Raw genomic sequence first — 16,302 nt, 5'->3', positions numbered from 1 at the left:
TGAATCATCGAGAAACTATATTACTGTTGTGTTGATGTTGTTGTTGTTGTACAACATGAAACTCTTATTGCAATCGCCGTTTGAATTGGAGTTATATCTTGTTTGAATGAAATGTGAGTGTTCCTACTATTTTGACGATTCATTTGATTTCAACATCAAATTCGCTAGTTTCCCCCAAGGGGTTTCTTTTTTTTTCTAGCTAATAGTAAGATTTTCTTTTGTTTAATTGTTAGACGACCATTGGTTGTTACATTGTTTAGTACCTGTCATTTTTCGTTACTATTATATTTGTCGCTACCTTTTTCGAAGAATAACGGTTGTCAACACTTACAAATACACTAACTAACGGGTTTGCCTGTGTCTGGAACAAGCTCTGTTTTACATTCTTCACCTACCAACTAGAATACATCATTGTGTTTTTGGGGGTCTTGTTGTTCACTTTAGTAACTATATAACGCGGATTCGATTTATCTTCTGCAGTTTAGCTCTAAACAGTAACTAGTTTTGATTAAACTCGTATATTTACCTAATTTCTATATGTCTCTCAGGTCTTTGTATGCGCAAATTCATGGATTACCCTCGGGTCCTTCTCTCGACACGTCGACAATCGTTCCGAAACAGAAAATTTAGTGATATGAGGGACAATGGGGGCAATGGAAAATCACAGCTGTTTCCTAAATATGTGTGTTAGGTGTCTAAATGATCACAATGGTCACGCAAAAAACATCCATATGGGTGTGTGTGTGAGAGTCAAGGCAATTGTGTGTGGGAGGGGGGGGGATGATAACTAACGACTACTCAGTACACGAACGAATATATGAAAAATTGACTTATCCGTCGTAAATATAATTTGTCTCTAAATGATGCTTTGTTAGCTTTGAGTTAATTGATCACTAGGCTTTGAATTCGCGGTTTTGAGTTCCGACCAAAACTGGATCAAGCCCGTTTTTAACCGTGACGATGTTTTAGACATGTGAATTTGATTCACAAATCCACTGAAAGAATGCGGTTGGGGGGGGGGGGGGGGTCAATCTCTGTCAACCAAAATGCAGTTGAAATCGAACAAGAGATTGTTGCTGTTGTTTTCAATTGAGTTGCTGTTGTTGTCAATTGAGTTGCTTTATGGTGTATTCCTGCTACTCAGGGATCTTCTCTTCATCAAAACGCGGGGTTTATTGTCGTCGATATTCCTGCTGCTGCTGCTGCTTGCCATCCTTCCTCCTATTGCTTAATCCTAGCAAACATTTTTTTGTTTTCTTTATACAATAAATAAAATCTGATAACGGGAAACGAATCTTCCGAGAACTACTAGCTACTAATTACACTGTTCCTCATGTTTAAAAAATCAGCCTTACATTTCTTGGTTGGCGCTTACCTTTTCTAAAAAAAACACACCCTTTCCTCAAAACCAAAAACAAAACCCTACGACGAGAGAAAAAAAAGGAAAGCCCAAACGCCCAACGACAACTCTTACCTCCTCTCTAGCCGGTTCCGTGTTTGCCCGTCTCGAACAGGCCCTTCTTGAAGAAGCCCGAATGCAGCTCGATGAGGGTGGCCTTGGTCAGACCGGGGCGTCCTTCGCCCTCGTAGATCGGACTGTGCGGAATCTTCGAACAGACGACCAACAACCGGCGGAGGTAGATTTCCAACTGCCGGCGGCGGGTTTTCGCCACCGATTCCGTGTTGGATGAGAAGAGCTCGCGCCGCGGGAACGGGATGGTGGCGACCTGTACGGAATGGTGAATGTTGGTGTTAGTCAAGCTTATTTTTGAGGAGTAGCAGTTTTGTTCAGAGAATCCAGGGGGGTTACCCTGGAGCTGGGTTGCAGGAGGAAATGTGAATGACCTCGAGAATTACAGTAGTAAACAGGGATGACAGGTGTATTTAGAAACAAAATCTTCAACGAGATGACCAAAACGTCTTCACGTATCTTCACCGATACCGGGAACTTCGTAGAAGTTCAGGAAGCTTTGTAGAAATTCAGGAAACTTCATATAAATTCTGGAAACTTCGAAGAGCTTCGGGTGACTTCGCAGAAATTCCGCGAACTTTGTAGAAATTCAGTGAATTTCGGAAAAAAAAAGAGAATTTGGTAGAAATTCAGAGAAATTCGTTGACATCCGGGGGTTTTTTTTTAAATATCAGGGAACTTGTAGAAGTCCAGGAAGTTTCTTAGAAATTCAGGAAATTTCATATGAATTCTGGAGACTTCGTAGAAATTCAGAGATCCTTGTATAAATTCAGAGAACTTTAGAAAAAAAAATGTGACGTTTGTAGAAATTCAGAGAAATCCGCTGACATCCAGAGATTTTTCTTTAAGCTACTTTGAACTTTGGAGAAGATCAGGAAGCTTCAAAAAAATTCAGGAAATTTCATATAAATTCTGGAAACTTCGTAGAAATTCAGAGAACTTTAGAAAAAATAGTGAATCTTGTAGAAATTCAGAGAAATTCGTTGGCATCCAGGAATTTTTCTTTAAGCTACTGCGAACTTTGTAGAACATCAGGAAGCTCCAAAGAAATTCAGGAAATTTCATATGAATTCTGGAGACTTCGTAGAAATTCAGAGATCCTTGTATAAATTCAGAGAACTTTAGAAAAAAATAGTGAATTTTGTAGAAATTCAGAGAAATTCGTTGACATCCAGGGATTTTTCTTTAAGCTACTGCGAACTTTGGAGAAAATCAGGAAGCATCAAGGAAATTCAGGAAATTTCATATAAATTTTGAAAACTTCGTAGAAATTCAGAGAACTTTAGAAAAAATAGTGAATTTTGTAGAAATTCAGAGAAATTCGTTGACATCCATGAATTTTTCTTTATGTTCCTGCGAACTTTGGAGAAGGTCAGGAAGCTTCTAAGAAATTCAGGAACATGAATTTTTCTTTATGTTCCTGCGAACTTTGGAGAAGGTCAGGAAGCTTCTAAGAAATTCAGGAAACTTCATATAAATTCTGGAAACTTCGTAGGAATTCAGAGATCCTTGTAGAAATTCAGAGAACTTTAAAAAAAATTGTGACGTTTGTAGAAATTCAGAGAAATTCGTTGACATCCAGAGATTTTTCTTTAAGCTACTTTGAACTTTGGAGAAGATCAGGAAGCTTCAAAAAAATTCAGGAAATTTCATATAAATTCTGGAAACTTCGTAGAAATTCAGGGAATTTTGTAGAAATTCAGAGAACTTTAAAAAATAGTGAATTTTGTAATAATTCAGAGAAATTCGTTGACATCTAGGGGTTTTTTCTTTAAATTTCAGAGAACTTCGTAGAAGTTTAGGAAGCTTCGTATGAATTCAGGAAACTTCATATAAATTCTGGAAACTCTGTAGAAGTTCAGGGAGCTTTGTAAAAATTTAGAGAACTTTAGAAAAAAAAAATAATATATTTTGTAGAAATGCAGAGAAATTTGTTGAAGTCCAGGGATTTTTCTTTAAGCTACTGCAAACTTTGAGGAAAATCAGGAAGCTTCAAAGAAATTCAGGAAATTTCATATAAATTCTGGAAACTTCGTAGACATTCGGAGATCCTTGCAGAAATTCAGAGAACTTTAGAATAAAATAGTGAATTTTGTAGAAATTCAGAGAAATTCGTTGACATCCAGGGATTTTTCTTTAAGCTACTGCGAACTTTGGAGAAGATCAGGAAGCTTCAAAGAAATTCTGGAAATTACATAAAAAGTCTGGAAACTTCGTAGAAATTCAGGGAACTTTGTAGAAATTCAGAGAACTTTAAAAAATAGTGAATTTTGTAATAATTCAGAGAAATTCGTTGACATCTAGGGGTTTTTTATTCAAATTTCAGAGAACTTCGTAGAAGTTTAGGAAGCTTCGTATTAATTCATGAAAGTTCATATAAATTCTGGAAACTGCGTAGAAGTTCAGGGAGCGTTGTAGAAATTTAGAGAACTTTAAAAATAGTATATTTTATAGAAATTCCGAGAATTTTGTTGACGTCCAGGGATTTTTCATTATGCTCCTGCGAACTTTGGAGAAGATCAGGAAGCTTCAAAGAAATTCAGGAAATTTCATATAAATTCTGAAAACTTCGTAGAAATTCAGAGAACTTTATAGAAATTTAACGAATTTTGGAGAAAAAATTGTGAATTTTCCAGAAATTCAGAGAAATTCGTTGACATCCGGGACTTTTCTTTAAGCTACTGCGAACTTTGGAGAAGATCAGTAAAGTTCAAAGAAATTCATGAAACTTCATATAAATTCTGGAAACATTGTAGAGCTTCAGATAATTTCGGAGAAATTCATTTAAATTTGTATAAATTCAGCAAACTTTGGAAAAAATAGTGAATTTTGAATAAAATTAGAGAAATTCGTTGAAATTGAGAAATATTTTAAGGACTACCGTACATGTTCAGAAAACTTCATAGAACGTCAGAGAGCTTTGAAGAAATTTAACGAGAAACGTAGAAGAGCAGCAAACTATTAAGATGCACAGCGATCTTCGTATTAGTTCAGCGAACTTTGTAGAACTTTAGCGAATTGCATACCCAAGTGACAATTTTGGTTTTATGAGAGTTCTGTTGAATGTTTGTTGAATGCTTTGAGATCTCGATGAATCTTGCAGTATTACTTGGGAAGCAATTTGAGGAACTACGTTAAACTTCATAGACGAGTAGGGAATATTATAAAAATCAGAAAACTTCGTAGAAGTTTGGCAAACTTTGTAGAAGCTCTGCAAACTTCGTAGAAGTTCAGGAAATTTCGGAAAAGCTAAACAAAATCGTTAAAGTTCAGCAAATTTCTTAGAACGTTAGTTATCTTCGTATCAGTTTAGGGAGTCTTCGAAGCAGTTCGTCAGAGATCTTACTTAAAAAAAAGAGCTCAATGAATATTCTAGAAGATTTGGAAACTTCATTTAATTTCAAGAAACTTCCCAGATATTCAGGAATATTCTTAGAATAGCTTCCGGGTATTTTCTGAAGTTTGAAGAAGTTCACAGATGTTCTGAGATCTTGATTGAATTAAGAGAGCTTGGGTAAAATATGGAACTTAAAACTTCGTAGAAATTGAGGAATATTTTCCTAGAAGTTAAAGGAATTTTGTAGATATTCAGAAAATATTGTATAAATTATAGGGAAGTCGTACAAGTTCAGAAAACTTGGTTGAAACCCAATGAACTTCCTAGAAGTTTGGGAAATTTTATATGAACTATGGAAAAATCGAACTTCACAAAAGTTGACGGACTATTCAGAAGTTCAGAGAAGCTCAGGTAAGCTTACAGAGCTTTGTAAACCCTTTTATCTCCCTAAATATGGCTTTAATCACGATTTGAGAAGTGTTTAGACGTTCGAAATTTCTCGGGTAATTTTGCCTAAATCATAATTTAGGTTTCCCAAATCTTTCTACCCATTTATCTCCGTAAATAAGACCTTAATCGCGATTGAATCGGGTATTTAATGACTTACAACATTATTTTTTTTTTTAATCTTTATTTAAGAGATTTTTAGCCTTAGGCTAGTTCATCTCTAAACAACTTTAAAAATCCTGTCGCAATAATTCCTACTTCAGGCTCACACACAAATTGTATCGGTGAGGCCTCAAGTTATTCTTAACATTCCTAGCACAGACGTCAGAGGGAAGCATCTGGAATATTTTCAAAGTCCACCCTCCCCTAGCACAGCCATTAAAATCGAGTAGCAAACTATTCCCAACACAGCCATCAAAACCTACCTTATCGCCATAAATCTTCTTCATCCTGAGGTGCAGCTCCCGGAACCGACTGTACCGCCTAAGCAGCGTCCACCTATCGTCGGGCAGGTTGAGCTTGACTTCGTATTCGTAGTGGGTCTGCTTGCCGGCTCCTCGGATGATGTACGTAGGAATATTGATCAGATGCTCCGAACCTGTTGCAAAACAAACAAACAAAAAAAAAGGCATTCTCAATCAAACACCCACTAGCGGTTCGTCGTTACTACTTACGCATCCGCTCGATCGACGCACTCTCGAACGACGGCAGCGAGCGCGTCACGCTCGGCGCATAAATACTGGTCTGGTTCCGGTGCCGCAAGTACTCCGGATAGATGCACGAGTTTATCCGACTGTCGTCACTGTCGGTGAAACTGCCCGGCAGATCCCGGATCGAATCGATTCCGCCCTCGTCCGACAGGCAACTCTTCTCCACATCCTGAACCTTAATCTCCAGCTGCACGATCCTCTTCTGCAGGTCCTGCAGTTCACTGATCTTGCCATCCAGGTTCGACTTGTCCTCATTGGTCTCCAGGATTTTCATGATTTCTGCCTTCTTCGTCGCTATGCTCTCCCGCAGCAGGTTCATCTCGCAGAGAATCAAATTCGCCGTCGACGAGGTTATCGAGCTGTTGTCCATCGAAGACGCGTGCGAGTGCCTCTCGTCTTCTTCGTCGTCACCTTCATCCTCTCCGCCACTCCGACTATTCAGCCGGAGCGGATGAATCCCGTGTCGGATATCGAAAATCTCCGTCCGCACACTGCTCTTATTACCGACTGCCAATCGATTGCTCCGGTTGCTGCTTCCTCCCTTGCCGCCATGATCCGAATTCTCATCCGACTCATCGCTGGTTGAACCATGCGCCAATTCCCCACCGCGACTTATTTCTATAGCGGTGCCGTTGACGATCAGCGTCTTGTTGGCATACTTCGGATTCGGAGTCGACGAAGTCAGTAGTAAGCAATGGTCATCCGATTGGAACAGGAGCTTGCCTCCGTTCAGCTTGCCGTCCCCGATCTTGTTCGTCTCGAAGCTAACGCCACTGTCGCTCATGCCTTGCACATGGCCGGCTTCCTCGTAGTAGTCGGATTCGTGATCGGCACCGGATTCCGTTCCCTCGGTCGAACTGGGCGTCGGGATCAGCTGCTGATTGAGGGCCTCCAGCACCGGGGTATTCAGGGCCGATACGAACGAACAGTCCGAATTGGCCGTGTGGAAGGTGTCGCAGGTTTCCAGGGTGCGGGACGCTGCTGCATCGCCGTTCGCCACCCGGAGAGCAAGTTCCTCCGGGTTTCCGCTCGCGTTCGGGTCCGTTTGAGCGTTCGAATCGGTCGTTCGGGTCAGGTTCAGGGTCATGCTGGAAAGAAAGAGAGACGTCGATTTCAAAAACATCTTCTTCGGAAGCATCTTTGGATCTACTTACGATTGTTTCTTCTTCTGCATATCCTCCATCTCTAGCTGCGTTCGCTGCTGCAGCAGTTCCTGATTCTGCCGTTCCAGATCGTCTATCTTTTGGTCTAGGTCGGCGATCTTGCGGGTGCTCTGCTCCAGCAGGGATTCCTTCTCGCCGAGCTCGCGTTCGTATTTGACCAGCTCCTCTCGCTGAAACAACCAAAATCAGTTAGGAAACAAATTTGGTTAACTCATGTTAAACTCACATTCCTCCGGATGTACTCCCGGATGTATTGTGCGGAATAGTTGTCCAACGATTTGGAAATGATGAGCAATATCTCCGAATAGTCCTCCGTCTGGGGAGCCTTCTGGATCAGCTCTATGCTGGCCTATTTTCCGGAGGAAAAAAATGAGCATGTGAATTTTCAAATTACAACTATTTTTTGAAGACCATACTTTCAACAACAGACCCAAAACTGAAACTGAACTAGAACTAAACTAGAAAACTAAATTAGCAGGAAAAAAAGAACAAGCAACTACCTCGTCCAACTTGCCGCAGTCCTGCAGCTCCTGCAGTTCTTTCGCAACGTACTCGTAGAAATCGCGCTTCTTCGTGTCGAGCTGCGTTTGCAGGGTCGATAGCTGTCTAACTACAATGTCCACCTGTTTTTGCGGAACGTACGTGAAAAGGGCAGGAAAAGGTGCGCGCAGCAAAACGGAAGATTATGTGGAAAAGAAAAACAAAACAGAAGAAAACGTAAAACGGTGATACATGTGGTATAAAATGAATGAAAAATAATGCGACATAACCAAAATGCGAATCAATAACTAAGAGTGGCCTACTGCTGCAGGACATATGAAAGCTGATTGTAATCCAATTTGGGACTACTTTACTGCCCATAATCGCATGGCAGTCCCATTCGTTACTGGGTTTCCTATCCATGTGGGACAGTCATACGATTATCGGCAGTTTGGAGCTTACTGAAGTCGTTCAGAATGCAAATTTATCGTGACGGAAAGAACTGCGCCCTTCCCCCGAAGACAATATATGAAGAAGACTGGCAACTTTGCTAGAATGCAAGCGACAGATACCGGAGCGCTGCGCTTGTGCGAAGCTGGAAGCAACGCATAGACAAATGGACGAATACACAACCAGGGGTGGGAAACTTTGCAATCAAATTTGTTCGGAGCATTTCACAATGAGCGGCGGATGACGCCAGGGATGCCAGGTGTATATTGAAAAAATCTTCAACGAGATCGACGAAATGAATTCACATATCTTCACCGCTACTTTTCGAATATGAGATCGGAGGTTGTTCAATATTTTAGATTTTCAAAACTGAGTCTTTACCCTTCCTCGGATATTAAGAAAAAGTAACACATAAGACATTAGGGTCATATTGACCCGGATTTCAACCTCTCGTAAAACTGTGAAATCTTAACCGACACGCAATATTTATAAGACAACTAGCTGAGTGTGCCCGGTCTTGCCCCCCCCCCCTATTATCTAAGGGGCTACCTCCTATTATTATCTCCTTATACCCCCACATGCCTAATTTGGTTGCATTTGCTTGATTAGTTCTCGAGTTATGCAGACAGACAGACAGACAGACAGACAGACAGACAGACAGACAGACAGACAGACAGACAGACAGACAGACAGACAGACAGACAGACAGACAGACAGACAGACAGACAGACAGACAGACAGACAGACAGACAGACAGACAGACAGACAGACAGACAGACAGACAGACAGACAGACAGACAGACAGACAGACAGACAGACAGACAGACAGACAGACAGACAGACAGACAGACAGACAGACAGACAGACAGACAGACAGACAGACAGACAGACAGACAGACAGACAGACAGACAGACAGACAGACAGACAGACAGACAGACAGACAGACAGACAGACAGACAGACAGACAGACAGACAGACAGACAGACAGACAGACAGACAGACAGACAGACAGACAGACAGACAGACAGACAGACAGACAGACAGACAGACAGACAGACAGACAGACAGACAGACAGACAGACAGACAGACAGACAGACAGACAGACAGACAGACAGACAGACAGACAGACAGACAGACAGACAGACAGACAGACAGACAGACAGACAGACAGACAGACAGACAGACAGACAGACAGACAGACAGACAGACAGACAGACAGACAGACAGACAGACAGACAGACAGACAGACAGACAGACAGACAGACAGACAGACAGACAGACAGACAGACAGACAGACAGACAGACAGACAGACAGACAGACAGACAGACAGACAGACAGACAGACAGACAGACAGACAGACAGACAGACAGACAGACAGACAGACAGACAGACAGACAGACAGACAGACAGACAGACAGACAGACAGACAGACAGACAGACAGACAGACAGACAGACAGACAGACAGACAGACAGACAGACAGACAGACAGACAGACAGACAGACAGACAGACAGACAGACAGACAGACAGACAGACAGACAGACAGACAGACAGACAGACAGACAGACAGACAGACAGACAGACAGACAGACAGACAGACAGACAGACAGACAGACAGACAGACAGACAGACAGACAGACAGACAGACAGACAGACAGACAGACAGACAGACAGACAGACAGACAGACAGACAGACAGACAGACAGACAGACAGACAGACAGACAGACAGACAGACAGACAGACAGACAGACAGACAGACAGACAGACAGACAGACAGACAGACAGACGAACTATACGTTGTATTCAGGGTACTCGTATGCAACGTATATTCGCTATAAGTCAGACAACACAGTAGTGGTAATGGCCTCAATAGTACCCAACATAATTGGAACTGGAATTGAAATTGTTGCTGGCCTAATATCGTGGACGTTAGGTATGAAAGTGGACAGTTTGGTTCGGAATTCTGAAACTACGTGACGCTAGTGTGCATGTAAAATTTAGCATTTTTGGATTTATTTTATCTCGTGTTCGCGTCGACTTAAAATGTTCGAGTCTTCAGCAAAGTTGTTCAGAAGACCAAGGGCGTCCGGAAGATGGTCGGTATAGCTCGGAATTCTCTCACTATGAGCATTTTTTAGATTGTTTTATCCTGCGATTCCGACCACCTAGTAAGTTCGAGTCTTCAGAAAAGGGACAAGGGCGTTCAGAAGGTATTTCAGCTTGGTTCGAAATTCTAACACTACGTGGCGCTACTGGGCATGCAAAATTGAGCATTTTTGAAATTATTTTATCTCGTGATTCCGACCTGATAGAAAGTTTGAGTTTTGAGCAAATTTGTTTAGAAGACCAAGGGCCTCCGGAAGATGATTAGTATTTGTTCCATCCAAGTAATCACTATGTTCCATTCAAGTAATCGCAGCGACCGAGATGGAAAAATTTGTGATTCGAAGTGTAGATGTCAACCTGAATAAACGTATAGTTAGAAGCACTCAAACTTTCTTTATTCTTTGAGAAGAACACTTCAGTTGGCGACGAGGATTTTTCTCGAAGCTCACAAGTTCAAGAAATTCCAGAATCGAACCGAGGAAGGATGGCGGCGACAAACGAAGAACTCCAAGCAGCGATTTTGCAGCTTCTCCAGCGGTTGGCCGTTCCACAAGCAACGAACCCAGAGCAAGTTTTGGAATCCCTGTCGACGAACATCAGCGAGATCTGCTTCGATCCGGAGAACGGCACCACATTCGAAAAATGGTTTGCCCGTTACTCGGATTTGTTTGAAAGCGACGCACGAAGTCTGGACGACGCAGCAAAAGTTAGGCTTCTGCTCCGGAAGTTGGACACGTCCTCTCACAGTCGCTACGTCAACTACATCCTTCCGAAACTACCAAAGGACGTCACGTTTGCCGATACCGTTAAGACACTCACAAAGATCTTCGGCAGACCGACCTCCGTATTCCACGAACGCTACCAGTGCATGCAGCTACTCAAGTCCGAGGCCGACGACATAATCACCTATGGCGGAAAAGTCAACAGGGCATGTGAAGGGTTCGAGTTCCAGAATTTGAAGATTGATCACTTCAAGTGCTTGATTTTCGTCTGTGGTCTCAAAGCACCACGCTACGCGGACATTCGAGCAAGGCTTCTATCCCAAATTGAAGGTGAAACGGCTGATGCTCCGGTGACAATTCAAACTCGGATCGACGAGTTCCAGCGGCTCATCAACATCAACACAGCAAAAAAATAATTTTGATATCACATCAAAGTGGATGCACTACAATCATGTCGAAAATTTCATGTAATTTTTATGACCACATAAATAAACAAATGCAGTAAAAGCAGCGTAATGTCAGTTCATGCATTGTATTAATGATAATTTTGTCCTTTTTAGCAAGTAATATTACACCATATTTTCGACATGATTGTAGTGCATCCACTTTGACGTGATATCAAAATTATTTTTTTGCTGTGAAGTCGGACACTACGATGATCGAACATCCATCAAATTCGAAGAATTCGGTCCATAGCATTTCGGAGAAGAAACCCGGAAACCAGCATCGTCCACTGAAAACGGAAAGCAAGTCCACTCCTCGTACTCCATGCTGGCAGTGTGGTCAGATGCACTACGTCCGTGACTGTCCATTTTCTGATCATCTCTGCAAGGTATGTAACCGCATCGGTCATAAAGAAGGCTACTGTAGCTGCATCAGGAAGTCTTCAAGCGACTCTTCAACTCAACCTCGAGAGAAGAAGCAGTTCCAGAAGAAGGCCGGTCCCAGATCTCAAGCCAAGGGAATTTTCGTGAAGCACATCGCAAACAGCAACCGGAAACGCAAGTATGTGACCATCAACATCAACGGTGTCATGACTTCGCTACAACTGGACTCTGCAAGTGATATCACGGTGATTTCCAAGAAAACTTGGCAGCAACTGAGACGACCAAAGCTAGCTCCATCATCGATCGAAGCCTCCAACGCATCTGGTGGACCACTCGCTCTCATCGGAGAATTCCCTGGTCAAGCGTGGTCAGTGTTTCGTAACGTCATCACCAGATCTCAACGTAATGGGTATTGATTGGTTCGACATGTTCAACCTGTGGTCGGTTCCGTTCGATACTCTCTGCAATCAAGTTTCTGCTGTATCCAGACCATGTTTCGCCGAAGCTAGAGCACAGGATGCAAGCCGAGCATCCGGCGGTTTTCGACGACTCGCTGGGCCACTGCAAGAAAACCAAGGTAATGTTATTCCTCAAACCTAACGCCAAACCAGTTTTCTGTTCGAAGCGACCAGTTCCGTTCAACAGGATTCCGCTGGTGGATGCAGAATTAACACGTCTTCAGTCTCTGGGAATCATCGAGCCGATCGATTTCTCAGTGCGAACTACTCCACGGGACTCAATGAAGCGCTTGAAGCAAACCACTATCCTCTACCTAACCCGGAGGAGATCTTCACACAGCTCAACGAAAGCACCATATTCAGTATCATCGACCTTTCCGATGCATACCTGCAAGTGGAAGTAGATGAAGAATCGAAGAAGCTCCTCACCATAAACACGCATCGAGGCCTCTTCCAATTCAACCGGCTCGCTCCAGGGGTGAAGTCAGCGCCTGGAACATTCCAAAGACTGTGGTTGACAGCATGATAGCCGACATTCCTGGTGTTCGGTCGTTTCTCGACGACGCTATCATCTTCGGAAGAACCTGGGAGGAACACAAGGCGTCACTAGACAAGCTACTACAACGTCTAGGGGAAAATGGGTTCCATGTCAAGCTGGAAAAGTGCCATTTCTTCCAAACCGAAATCAGATATTTGGGGCATATCGTCGATTGAAACGGCATCCGTCCGGATCCAGAGAAGCTTCTATTCCGGCACCCACCAATGTTTCCGAAGTGCGATCGTTCCTGGGAGCCGTTAATTTCTACGGCAGATTCGTGCGCAACATCCATGAACTTCGTCATCCTCTCGACCAATTACTCAAGAAGGATTCGAGGTGGCAGTGGAATTCCGATTGCCAACGGTCTTTTGAGCAATTCAAGCAAGTCCTGCAGTCCGATATGTTGCTGACTCATTATGACCCGAAGTTACCAATCATCGTAGCAGCGGACGCCTCCAGCACGGGCATCGGTGCAGTCATCTTCCATGAATTTTCGAATGGACATCTGAAGGCAATCCAGCACGCATCAAGATCCCTCACTCCAGCGGAGAAAGGTTACGGGCAGCCGGAAAAACAGATGAGCAAAACAAGCGTTTCAACAAGAAGCATGGAGTGATTTCGAGGCAGTTCGTTCCGGATGATGCTGTATGCTCAAGTCCATCAAGCAAATTCCTGGAAATGGCAGGCTGCCACAGTAATCGAGCGTGTCGGAAAAGTCAACTACAACGTTTTCCTGGAGGATAATCAGCGGCTCATCCGTTCTCATGCCAATCAACTGAAGCAACGTGCGGTCGAATCTGGTCCAGATCCTAGTCCAAGCCAACGTCCTAGTCTGTTATCGGTATTCTTCGACGGTTTTGGCCTAGACGTACCATCCGTTCCAGGCTGCAGTGCCCGACGAACTTGGTCCAGTTGATGAAGAGCTTGGAAGTGATGAGGCGGAGTATTTTTCGGATAATAGCGAGGCAGACAATCCACCACAGCAAGATCCAGTACCAGTTCCGCCAGCAACAAGGGAACGCCGGCAGACTCGTTTACCAGCTAGATTCGAGGAGTACTAGATGAATTAAGAGGGAGATGTTCCATCCAAGTAATCACGATGTTCCATTCAAGTAATCGCAGCAACCTACAGCTGCGACTGAGATGGAAAAATTAGTGATTCGAAGTGTAGATGTCAACCTGAATAAACGTATAGTTAGAAGCACTCAAACTTTCTTTATTCTTTGAGAAGAACACTTCAGTATTGTTCTAAATGCTGTCACTACGTATCGCTAGTGTGTATGAAAAATTGAGCATTTTTGTAATTATGTTATCTATCCACCTAGAAAGTTCGAGTCTTCAGTAAAGTTGTTCAGAAGGCCATGGCTGAGCTGATAGTACTTAGTTAATTTCGGAATCATGTCACTCCATGGCGCTAGTGTGTATGCAAGAATGTGAAATGTACCGGATCTGACAAGTGTGAAATCGCTTCAATATGATTTTTTTTTAATATGAAGTAAATCAGATCGGAAAAGCTTGGAATCACTTGAGCATGAAGTGATGCAGATCTGAACAGTTTAGATCCACTTGAATGTGAAGTGACCTGACAAATTAAGGGACACTTTTTTTTTCTTTATTAACGAGACTTTCAGCCTTAGGCTGGTTCATCTCTAAACCTCCAGATGGGAGGCTCTCAAAAAAGGTAGGGATGGATGTTCCAGATGGGAACTCCTGAAATCAGATTTTTACAGAGTATTTTTAAACAGAGTTTTTTGTTTTGTTCCTGTCTCGTTTCAGTTAAGGGGTTTCTGATTCCGATTGGTCCGTTTACGTTGCGTTAGGTCTGGTGTATAAAGGGTTTGTGTTCGTTCGGGTCGTGGTGATATGTTCGTTCCTTAGCTTTCCATGTTCGTTACGGTTGGTCATGATAGGGATTTTAAGTGTTATATCTGGTTGAAGAGTCCGGCTTCACGTAAAAAGGCGAGCAGGGCCGCTATTCTTGTTGGCTCATTACCTAGAGCATCGCGGATATTCTCAGGAATGTCGTAGCATGTTCTAGCTCCTTCATACTTTGAACAATGACAAATGAAGTGTTCCACAGTTTGCGGCGTGAGGCATAGATCGCATATCCTTCTAAAACGCCCATCTCCCTTGTAGTTGTGGGAGATGTTTGTATAACCAGTTCGGAGACGGGATATCACGACCTGCTCTCGGTGCAGTGATGGATCGCCCCATCTAGTAATATTCTCTTTTAATTTTCTAATAGCTGGTGTTCTAGCTGCTATCCAGTCGCGGCTCCAGGAATCCTCGATAATTTTCGTTACCCATTTTTTTAGATCTGGTCCTGGTACCTCTCGCGTATATTTGGCCATGTGCCGACCAGAGGCTGCGAGATGGTCCGCCTCTACATTCCCCCGAACACCACAGTGCCCTGGGATCCAAACGAATGTTGTGTTATTTGGTGCATGTTCCTGGATCGCCTGGATCCAGGGGTGTCTACTCGTTTCGGACTCAAGGGCAGCAACCACGCTGGCGGAGTCGGTGAAGATGGCTATCGGTCGTTCATCGGAGGTGGTGGCAGCGATGAAAGCCGCGGCGGCTTCGGCGGAGAATATCGAACACTGGTCTGGCAGTCGATGACATTCGCTGAGATTGGGACCACAGATCCCGATCCCCACCTTCCCCTGAGCGACCGAGCCATCGGTGTATCTAATTGAGTATCCTTCGTATTTTCGTTTTTGAAGGTCTAGGACCGTTTGTGCCACTGCTAAAGGGTTGGAACCTGCTTTAAACTTATTTTTGATTGTAGGGTCGGTTCGAATTTTTGGCAGGCTCCAACCCCTGGCTCCACACCAGTGGACCCTGGACACCGGTGGGAGTACTTGGTTGGATGATTCTCTGAGGAGTTGGTTAGCCTCAACGAGGAGGAAACCTTCCTTCCTGCTACCGGACGTGTTTTCACAATGGCTGATGGCTCGATGGCAGATTGTTTTGGTTATGTACCTGTTGAAGGGGAGCACTCCGCCCTCGATACAGGCAGCTATTCCAGGAGTACCTGGGAGGAGGCCCGATGATAATCGTAAGGCTTGCTGGTAGACAGGTGCAAGTTTTTCCACCAGCAGAGGCATTGCGAGGTAGGTTGCTTCAATCCCGTATGTTAGGCGTGAGTTTATGATAGCTTTTGCAACGTTCAGACGAGTCTGCCGGTTGGCATTTGGGTGGCGCCCAGCCAGAGTTTTCAGCAGGTTGATTCGCTGTTTACAACTGCTTTTAACCTCGTTGAAGTGCGGGTCGAATGTGAGGTGACGGTCGAAGCAGACTCCGAGGATTCGAATGGTTTTATGGAATGGGACCGGTTTCCCGTTGATGAGAATCTTGGTGCTCAAGACCTTGTGATTGGTCGAGCATACGTGTGTATACCCGCTTTTGCTTGCGGAGAGCTGAAATCCAGCTGACGAAGCCCAGGTTGATACGTAGGCGGTGGCTTGTATAAGTTTTCTTCGTAATGCTCTGACTGTTGCTCGGACCACCATGAGAACGATATCATCAGCATATACAAATATAAGGACTCCTTTCGGCAACCGCGAGAAGACACCGTTCATCCTTATGA

The 16,302-nt window shown here is 43.6% G+C and overlaps 1 protein-coding gene across 2 annotated transcripts in view; it reads right to left on the bottom strand.

Moving 5' to 3' along the window:
- Positions 1–211: 211 nt before the first annotated feature.
- Klp98A (kinesin-like protein 98A) overlaps positions 212–16,302 on the bottom strand; it is a 97,933-nt gene continuing 81,842 nt past the window's right edge. The window contains exons 4-9 of one of the 2 annotated variants that reach the window (XM_065216468.1): positions 7,629–7,751; positions 7,355–7,477; positions 7,120–7,298; positions 5,930–7,053; positions 5,681–5,853; positions 212–1,727 (exon numbers count right to left, since the gene is read on the bottom strand). In XM_065216468.1, coding sequence (XP_065072540.1) covers positions 1,482–1,727; positions 5,681–5,853; positions 5,930–7,053; positions 7,120–7,298; positions 7,355–7,477; positions 7,629–7,751 — 1,968 coding nt within the window. In that variant the 3' untranslated portion in view covers positions 212–1,481. The remainder of the gene's footprint in view (positions 1,728–5,680; positions 5,854–5,929; positions 7,054–7,119; positions 7,299–7,354; positions 7,478–7,628; positions 7,752–16,302) is intronic. The other variant, XM_065216469.1, reaches the window with a different exon arrangement.

The sequence above is a fragment of the Ochlerotatus camptorhynchus genome, unplaced genomic scaffold (genome assembly GCF_037179485.1).
Source record: "Ochlerotatus camptorhynchus isolate MF236.1 unplaced genomic scaffold, CSIRO-AGI_Acam_v1.1 ptg000063l, whole genome shotgun sequence".
NCBI classification, from domain to species: Eukaryota; Metazoa; Arthropoda; class Insecta; order Diptera; family Culicidae; genus Ochlerotatus; species Ochlerotatus camptorhynchus.
This window is presented reverse-complemented; position numbering and strand designations above follow the sequence as displayed.